Genomic DNA, 10,139 nt, shown 5'->3' on the forward strand with positions numbered 1-10,139 from the left:
AATTGACAAGCCACATAAAACAGATTCAGTTCCTTTGCTCTTAAGAAGTCATTGGTTCAAAAACTCTTGCAAATTTGATCTCTAAGCACCCACCTCTTATGTTCTGTAATCCAGAAAAATCTCTGAAAGTAAAAATTTGAGTTTTCCAATGTCAAAAGTTTTAGTGAAGGAAGGAAATCGGTACATCCAGGGCCTTTAGATAGGATCAAAAAGAATTTGAAGAAGAAGTTTGTGATTGCAAATGAGGATGATGTTCTGCTAATGTTACTTAGGGGCATACCAGGATGGGATGAGATTTGAAGCATTCAATAACCATTTGGTGAAATATAAATTGCGTTGAACAAAGGACTGAAGTATCAAAATGCCATGATTCACAATAACACAGATGAAATCAGATTGGTTTACTATGTCAGTGACCATTCTTTTAGCCTCTTTTTGTTCAGAACTTAGGGGTGTACGTCAATTGCCACTATTATGTCTAATCTTTGCAGTCTTACATCGTAGAAATAGAAGATTGTAACTTGGTAAGTGTAATTGGCAGTCACAAAAGTGTATGCCTGTTATTGTTTTTTGTGTCAGCGATCCAAGGTTTTCTCTATCATTTTGTTTGAGATGCTTCTCCTTCCTGTTTTTATGAGGAAACTACCAGAATTTGTCAGCACTGAAGGAGATTCAAAGAGGTGCCTTCATCTGTCTTTGGGGTTGGTTTGCAAGTTGCGACAGCCTTGGTATGGAATTGATGGCAAATTTAGTTGTTTTGGGACTTATTTGTTGAGAAGGTCGAATAGAGGTAGAGAATTTGGCGTGGGGAATGAGGCACTAGAAAAAGATAGTGAGCCAACCAAATTCCTCTTTTTGTTTCAAAACGTCTGATTCTATAGGTAAACTTTCTTCCATTCTGTTTTAATTATTGAACCTTGGAGTGGGTAGTGGAGACCTTGTGCTGGCCTTTTGGGTGGAAACTTAGAATCGCTGGCCTCTAGTTGGTGGGTTATGTGCCCTAAATAAAACAAAAGCATACTTTGAAATTTGAATGTCAGTCCCATTTCCTTTAGGACATATGCACCCTGACTCTGCAGGCGGTCCACCAAAAAACAAAAAGGATGCCACTAGAGAGATAAAGGTGAATCAGAATAGCAGAGTAGGACACAAAACTGCAAACAGTCCAGACCATGTGGAAGATTTGGGGGCTACAACAAGGTTCCTTTTCTGTCATTTTGGGAGCCTTAGGCCCTTTAAGCTGTGCATAGGGTAGGTTGGCACCTTCTGCAGTTGAACTAATTGAAGTTAACGGTGATTTCTGCCTCCATTCAAAGTTTACGAATCAAGAGCTACTGCAATTCTCGAAGAATAGACATGAAAATGAGTACATGAGAAGTAAATTATGTTAATAAACAAGAAACATTCTTTTATTCAATGGATGAGCTAACATTGGCAGCAGCCCTAACCCTTTCATTTTCATAAATTTATGACTGTTGAAAGTCAGTAAGGCTGTGCAGTAAATGCATGGGTGTAAACATTTCAAAACTTGTGCTGGTGGGATGTAGGTGCGGGATGGATTTAGGCAAAACATATTTGTGTCTGTGCAGCAGCTCTCACTGTCAGTGGTGGTCCCTTCGAAATCCTTGTCCCATTTTTTTAAACAAAACCTTTTTCTCTTCATCGCTTTCATGTTATTTAATCTTCTTTGCCTTACCCTAGGAAACTGAACGGTCTTATATGCAAAAGATGCCAATTTTCCACTAATAATAGTAGCATTATGTTGCCTAAAAATAAGAGTTCACTTTTCTTGCTGACTGTCTTTGTCTGTCTGTCATGGGGGTGGAATCTTATCTCCTTGAGTGCTGAGTGATTAACTGTTTGTTTTCCATTAATCATTTGCTAGGTAGGCTAATTAACAAGCTAAGCATCTCAAATTGCTTTTCTAGAAGCAGTTTATTTGCTAGGTAAAAATGTCTGCCTCTTGTCTGACAAGAAAAATCCCAAAGTCCTAAATACTTTCATCTCATCAGAAAAGGTCATTCTGATATCTGAACTTGCAAAACCTAATAAGTGGAAGCAGAGCTGCATTTTGCATCATCTCAGCCCAAAAGGTCCCATGAAAATCTGTACATGAACAGAAAGCTGGCTCATCTTTGAACTGGGAAGATATTTTTGCACTGATTTTTGTGAACTAGGATGCCTTGATTGAGTCAGATTTGCCACTATCCGAATCTGCAAATTCCATGCCAGGCTGCTTTGGCCCCCCCAGCCAACATATCTCTTCGTCTGGGCAACTCCCACCACCTCAAACCACTTTTAAGGGCGCGTGAATGGAATCAGTGTCCACAAACATGCAAAGATTCTCAGCATACTAATATAAACATATAACGTTTAAGACTAAAATCCATGATTCTGAAGTGGGATTTTGACGTTTGGTGATTCATATTTCAAAGCATGGGCAGTTGCGCGTGGTTAAAGTAAGGTGTTAGTGATCATGCTTGGGATTCCAAGGTTAATTTTGAAGTTAGCAGCATGGTCTTGCCTTCAAAACCGGCTGTCCAAAGGGGTCCCAAGATTAAAGGGGTGCGAAAGCTTCTAGCAGTTAGGCAGTAACCCAAGTTCCAATGATGATGCCTGATTTATTTTCCCTTTAAGCCCTTTCGTTTTAGACTTATTCTTACTAATTTTAGTTGGTGAAAGAACATTGAAATTGCTTTCATCTTTTTGCCATATTTGATGCTGCCTTGCTGATATTTCTCATTGTGCTCAGAGCAAAAGGTTTATCTATCAATTTCACCATATTTAGACTCGAAAATTATATACTGAATTATTGTATGACATAGGTCTTTGGGACTTGAACAAATTATTATCTTTTTTCAAGATTCTTCTCTAATTATCTGAAAATCCTAATTCAGGCTAAACAGCTAAAACAAGGGGTCAATTTAAGTAAGAAAAAAGGAAAGAAAACCAGAATCAGAGCCAAGTCAGTCACGCTCACATCAGTAAAAGAAACCACATAATGCAAATAAAGAGGATACAACCCAAAAGAAAAAAGAAAAACCAATGTGATGGCATTGTTATAAATATCCCAGAACTCCAAGGTCTCTTACAATCGTTCCCAACAGTAACAACTGCGGATACAGCACCAAAAAAGAAAGAGCTTTTTTTTTTTTTTAACACTATTCTCTCTTTGTCTCTGCATTTCTTAAGGACTCCTTCTCTGGTCACGTATAAAACAGTCCCCACTTACCTTTGTCCTCCAAGAAAAACAAAGATCATCCCATTAATGCACCTCCCTCTTAATTGCATTATCGATTATCTTTGATTGTTTCTCTCTTTTGTACGCCCTTTTCAACTACCACCTTCCATTATATTGCAGCTAAATAATACTTACACCTTAAAGAAGTCTAGCCAAAGTATATTCAAATTAAAACTAGCATTACTTTTAGCTTTTAGTTCATTTTTTTTACCTTGTTTTTGTTTCTGGGTTGTTGTTTAATTTCCTAGAAAGTAGATAGAGAGAGAGAGAGAGAGATAGAGACATGTTCATTGGATCATGAAAGTTGCTTGTTTGTTATTGTTCTCTTGTGTTTCTCTCCATTGGGTTTCTCTCTTCTTTGACCGAAGTTAGTTAAAGTGTTGAACTTTTCCTTGGGAAAAATACCATCTTTAATCTTCCCAAGTAAGAATATTTTTTTTTTCTGTTTTTCTTCCAGCATTTGCTTGAGTTTCAGCTTTTTATGCTTTTAAGTGTGCTCTTGAATTGGGGTAAGGCTGAATTACTGTCGAGAGACTAGTCTTAGCATATGAGCAGGATTTGGAGCTCTTTACTCCAGTGAAATTTCTCTTCTTGCGCTTGTAAAAGGTTCAACCTTCAGGTAAAGCATTGCTATGAAGCTTCCTTTTGTTAGGTATGTTTCAGTTTCTTTTGAATTTAACATTTCTGCTTTAATTCTAGGGCTTATATTCACCTCTTGAGACATCTGGAGTTTGTTGCTTCGCAAGCTTGTTCAATGGGATACTTTTACTTGTTCGTTCTAACATTGTTTTCTTGGAGTTATTTTATCCGACCTACTCATGGATTGCAAACTTATCACACTCAACTTCTGCTGCAAATAAGGATGCATTTAGAGTACCCTTCACAGTTGCAAATTCTGGATAATTACAATGGGGACCTCTGTAACTTGTCTGCAACAGGAGATGTGATGATATCTTGCCAGGACAATTTTGTCACCGAGCTTAAGATTAGGGGAGATAAGCTTGCCAATATTAGTGGATTCAATGGATATGCAATTCCTAATAAAACTTTGTCAGAGACTTTCTCCATTGATTCTTTGGTTACCACATTGACAAGGTTAACCAGTTTAAGGGTGCTTAGTTTAGTGTCTCTTGGGATTTGGGGGCCACTTCCTGATAAGATTCATAGGCTATATTCTCTTGAACTTTTAGACTTAAGCTCCAATTTCATGTTTGGCTCTATCCCACCACAGATATCTAGAATGGTTAAGCTTCAAACTCTAACATTGGATGGCAATTATTTTAATGATACTATTCCTGATACACTGGATTCCATATCAAATCTTACTGTTCTAAGTTTGAGGGGCAACCGGTTGGAGGGTCAGTTTCCTTCTTCAATATGCAGAATTTCAAGTCTAACGGATATTGCCTTGTGCCACAATAAGCTTTCAGGAGAATTGCCTGATTTGAGTTCCTTAACTCGCCTGCGTGTGTTGGATTTAAGAGAAAATCAGTTGGATTCCAAACTGCCTGGCATGCCCCAAGGATTGGTTACAGCTCTTCTTGCTAAGAACTTATTCTCTGGTGAAATTCCTGGGCAATTTGGCAAACTGAGTCATCTTCAGCACCTTGACTTATCATTCAATCATCTGAGTGGAACACCCCCCTCTGCCTTGTTTGATTTGCCAAGCACGACTTACTTGAATTTGGCATCAAATATGCTGAGTGGTTCACTTCCAGAGCATCTAACTTGCGGTAGCAAACTTGGGTTTGTGGATATTTCTAGTAACAAGTTGTCTGGTGAACTTCCTTCTTGCTTGGACAATATCTCAGATAAGAGAGTAGTTAAATTTGGTGGGAATTGCTTGTCAATTGATCGCCAACAGCAGCATCAAGCTTCACATTGTAAAGAAGCAAACACAAGGAAAAGTAGAAGAGAGATAGCTGTACTAATTGCTATTATTGTCGGATCTGTTCTCCTTTTGGTTCTTTTGGCATTTGGGGTTTATATTCTGTCTAGAAGATGCTGCCGAAGACGGACTTTTGAAACTCACATAAGGCAAAAGGTTGTTCAAGACAATCCAACAAACGGGGTTTCACCTGAAGTTCTTGCAAATGCCAGTAAGCAAATACATTTCTTTTGTTGTTTCCATCATCTCAAATTGACCTGAGATATGTCTGTACTTAATAAAGGTCAAGTCTGTATTTAGGAACTTATTAAAAGGGAGTTCATCTTGATTTCTTAACCCTGTTTTATAGTGCTTCAAAGGGAAATTTGAGTTATTATGATTGTTACTTATCATTATTTAATTTCATTCTTAGGATTTATTTCAGAAGTTGTTAAGTTAGGGACACAAGGTGCTCCAGTATGTCGACTGTTTCCTTTGGAAGAGTTGAAGGAAGCCACAAATAACTTTGATTCATCAATGTTTATGGGGGAAAGCTCCACTGGGAAGGTATTCTCAAAACTGATGTATTTATTACCTTTAGATGGTTTTGTATTGGCAGTAAACATGAAATCAGATATTAGAACTATTATTACACAATGGTGTTTTTATGACTTTCAGTTGTAATAATCACCCTGCTAATCTTTATCAATAAAGTATTTTGCAGAACTCAAGTTCACAAGTATTCCGCAGAACTAAGAATTTTGAATGGGAATAGTTGATGATCTTGGAAATTTTTATTAACACCATATTATTATAGCTTTAAATGATTATTATCCTTTTTAGAAAATTTGTTCTTTGATTTTCTTTTCTGGAAGCTTGTCAACTATGAAAATAGCTTGTGGGAGATAAGCTATCAAAAACAACTATACCTATTAAGTATATCCATTCGGTTTTGCCCTCATCAGCGAGCAGGCTAGATGTGGCAAATACTTGTTTGTATATTTGTGTATGCTATCACCAAAGACCTTTCTGACTTCATTTGTTACTCTTTTTCAGCTTTACAAAGGAAGATTGGAGAATGGGACCTATGTTGCCATTCGATCTTTGACTTTACTGAAGAAATATTCAATCCAAAATCTTAAAGTTAGGCTTGAGTTCTTCTCAAAGCTTCACCATCCACATTTAGTAGGCCTTTTGGGTCACTGTATTGATGGTGGTGTACAAGATGATCCCAGTGCAAACAAAGTCTTCCTTGTATATGACTATGTGCCTAATGGGAATTATCATATGCATCTATCAGGTCAGCGCTGCATTTAAACTTAAAACTATATTGGTACATGATAAGTGCACAGCTATAAATATATTTAAGTGTGCTTGCTTAGATATGTCTGTAGTGGAAGCCATGGCTATGAATGTCTTTAAGTTTATGTCTAAAACATATAAGCACAAATGCTAAATGGAGAGGATATGCATCTAGTTGAAACTGGTTAAATTGCTTTGTTGGGTTCATGGTGCACGCAAAAATTTGGACAGAGAGAGTTGACAATAATATTAAAGATTTAGATTGTGATGCTGTAAGATGCTGGTACATATTGAGCAAAAAAAAAAAAAAAAAAAACAGATGCTCATACATTTCTAAAAAGAATAGTGGAAAAAGGAAAACTTGATAGAGGTTTGCGTTATAGACAATATGGAGTGGCCTTGTTCAATCTGAACCCAGGGACTTGCAAGGGCATGGGTTTAGGTAACCCACTTACCTAGGGACTAACCTGAACACCCTCAGTTCTAACCATCTTCTAATCCTTAATGTCAGCTGGATTCTGACAACCTTAAATCTGGAAACATGATGCAGAAAATTGTCCGGAGAAGGTTCTTAAGTGGTCAGATAGGTTAGCGATTCTAATTGATGTTGCCAAGGCTGTACATTTTCTACATACTGGGGTTATTCCTGGTGTTTTTAATAACCGGTTGAAGACAAATAATATATTGCTGGATGAGCATCGAATAGCAAAACTGAGTGACTATGGGATGTCCATCATCATGGAAGAAAATGAAAAACTAGAGGTATGTTTTCTAGTTATTTAAATTTAACTTGTTACTTAGAAAGATATCATGGTCCTGAGTGGTTATCTGAAATATTTTTTGTTTTGCAGGCAAAGGGAGATGGCTTAAAGTCTAGGTATTGTCTGGACCAATTCTCAGCAGACTATCTGAAATTTTAGCTTACAACTATATTCATGAGATTAGAATTGGAATATCATCTTAATGCCTCTTTACATAAAATTATGGACATCCATTACTAACAAGAATTGTAGCGGATAGAAAATCATCATTTGATAAGAATTTATACTTGACAGTTAATACTATTCTGTATTCTCACTGGATGAGCCATTGCTTCTGCAGCTCCCACTTCCTTTCCCACTGTCGCAATTGCTGCACTACCAGCATTAGGACTTGTACCCCTCACCAACAACTCCGCCGTTACTGCTACCATCTCAACCATTCTCTTATCCAATTACCATCTACCTTTAAACATATTTTGTGATTTGCTGTCAACACCAGTTGGTTGCAGTCATTTTTTTCAATGATTGATTTCAACCATGTATCACCTTTTCTTTTGTTGCGCCTCTGATTGGTTCTCTTTTCCATTTCTAGCAGACAGTTCCACAACTAGCAGAATCATCTAGCTTTAATCACTTAATACTAATTTGAGTGAAACATGCTTATGGAAAATGGGGCCAAATAACAAATTTGCTGTCTGAACCAACAACGTATCAAAAATTTTGATTTTTTTATTGGATCACATTGTACGTACAAATTGTAGTTTATATAACTAAATCCCTTGCATTCTTTATTGCAGCCAAAGGAAAAATTTAGAGGATGATGTTTACAACTTTGGATTTATATTACTTGAGTCTCTTGTTGGGCCTATAGTGAGTGGCAAAGGAGAAACATTTCTTCTGAATGAAATGGTAAGCCACTGATTTTTTCTTTGATGAATTCCATTTAATACAATATAATCTTATGATAATGATTACCAGCTAAACAAATACAGTCAAAATGTGTTAGGTTCTAGAAGGCTTAGATTTTGAATTGAAATGTTAAGAAAAATCTTGCTTTCCATAAGAGTTGGAAACAGGTATAACCCGATGATCATGAATTACAATCACAGGCATCCTTTGGCAGCCAGGATGGTCGAAAGCAAATTGTGGATCCATCTGTGTTGACCACTTGCTCACAGGAGTCATTATCAATAGTGGTATCTATTACTGGCAAATGTATATGTCCTGAGCCATCATCTCGGCCTTCTTTTGAGGATGTTCTTTGGAACTTGCAGTATGCAGCTCAAGTCCAGGCTGCAGCCGATGTTGATCAGAAATCTGATTCTACATAATAGTCATTTGTATATGTTTAGTGCCACACCTGATCTTTAGTTTGTAGGACCCTGCAGACACTTCTCAGATAAAGCTCTTGGAAGGTGTTCTCACATAAAAATTGAGTTAGGTCTATATTGAGCTGCTTTTCCTGAGAAATGAGAGTTGTAAATGACATTTTTTTAGATCTTGAAATGGAACTTTTTGGTAAAACAGATATTTCTTGCGTACAGTTTTGTTATAAGAAAGTTGCTGCGGCCATTGGCAACAAGGAAATGACACCAAATACTGAATTTATAATCACTACTAACAGCTTAGTTGAGAGGTCTGTTCTGTTTCTTATCCCTTACTCTCCCTTTCAAAGACAGGCTTGCTATATGATGAGATTTTGGATTATGCTGATTTTTGCTATCCTAGATAATCATAACTGATTGACAATTGCCTTTGAAAGAATCTAACATCATTTCTTTAAAGGCGATTGAAGTACTTTCAATCATTATAAGCAAGTCCAGAGCTTCTTGATTACTTTCCAACTCCAAGTATCTGCATTAGTTATAACTAACAGTCTGACATGCCCTGCAACGTCCAAATGCTTCTGTGATTCCATCTTGCCTTGGAAGGACCTTCAAAATATACCCTAGCAGAAGCAGAAACCTTTTCATGACAATTATTATGCTTTCATTGCTTTCAAATTCAGGCAAAGTTCCCTAGCTTTGGTTTCTGGTATGCCTATCATTGTCTGCAACGCAATGGCTTGCCATTCCTAGTTGAAAATTACACATGCTTTACTAGCTTAAAGTTGCTCAGGGTACCCAAACAATCATCACCAAAAGCAAAGCTGTTGAAAGCTAGTCTTTTCTTTTATAATTGGAGGAGGAGGGATTCGAATCCTACTCTTTAAGCAGGGGATAATGCATCAATTAATGAGTCAAATGCTCGGGTGCTGTTGAAAGCTAGTTTGGTCATCAAAATGTTAATTGATTTTTCTTCACTTATTCATAGCCTCCCCAAGTGTTATGCCCCAATAATTTCTAGAGGCAAAGCCCACCGGAAGTAGTGATACACTGGTTAGACTTTGAAACCAGACAGGTTTCTTTTCTGTTGAATGTAGTTGGCACATCCCTGGCCTAATTCTATTGGATACAACCCATCATTGCCTATGGTTGATAGCTGTTAGTTAGTCCCTGAATCTTACAAAATAAGAGAAGGAATGAGAAGAGTCAAATCCTACCTGAAACATTGATAGTAGAATATCATAAACATAACCACAAATATATTCTACTGGCAGAAGGAACTTAATCCTCCTAATTATACTAATAAATAAATACTAGTAATATTATTATACAAGAATGATCTATCTAGCTGGACATTTGAAAACGCCCAACAAAGGATGACTAAATATCATATCACTCCTGTCTTCACCTACTACATTGGCCATATTTGCTTTTGATCAAGCTTCCTCTGGACTGAGACATCTCAACCCAACCTTTCTTCTCTCTTTCTCTTTCCCTTTGGTGAAAGTGTTTGTTTGCTTTGAGTTCAAGTTCATTTTTCTTGTGAAGCAAATAAGTAACTAACTACAAAACTTTACAATTCCATTACACTATTGGGTTGTTGCCTTTGTTGGTTAAAATCAAAAATTATTTTTGATGGGTAT

At 37.0% G+C, this 10,139-nt stretch overlaps 1 protein-coding gene across 1 annotated transcript; it reads left to right on the forward strand.

Moving 5' to 3' along the window:
* The first annotated feature begins 3,238 nt into the window (after nt 1–3,238).
* LOC18600961 (Leucine-rich repeat protein kinase family protein) lies at nt 3,239–8,697 on the forward strand. Its single transcript, XM_018119499.2, has 8 exons — nt 3,239–3,860; nt 3,941–5,340; nt 5,542–5,675; nt 6,165–6,408; nt 6,961–7,172; nt 7,262–7,287; nt 7,969–8,080; nt 8,281–8,697. Exons 2-8 carry the CDS (start codon nt 3,996–3,998, stop codon nt 8,500–8,502), a joined length of 2,295 nt encoding a protein of 764 aa, XP_017974988.1. The 5' UTR covers nt 3,239–3,860; nt 3,941–3,995; the 3' UTR covers nt 8,503–8,697.
* The last annotated feature ends 1,442 nt before the right edge of the window (nt 8,698–10,139 follow it).

This window comes from Theobroma cacao, chromosome 4 (genome assembly GCF_053813885.1).
Source record: "Theobroma cacao isolate CCN51 chromosome 4, ASM5381388v1, whole genome shotgun sequence".
Lineage (NCBI taxonomy): Eukaryota > Viridiplantae > Streptophyta > Magnoliopsida > Malvales > Malvaceae > Theobroma > Theobroma cacao.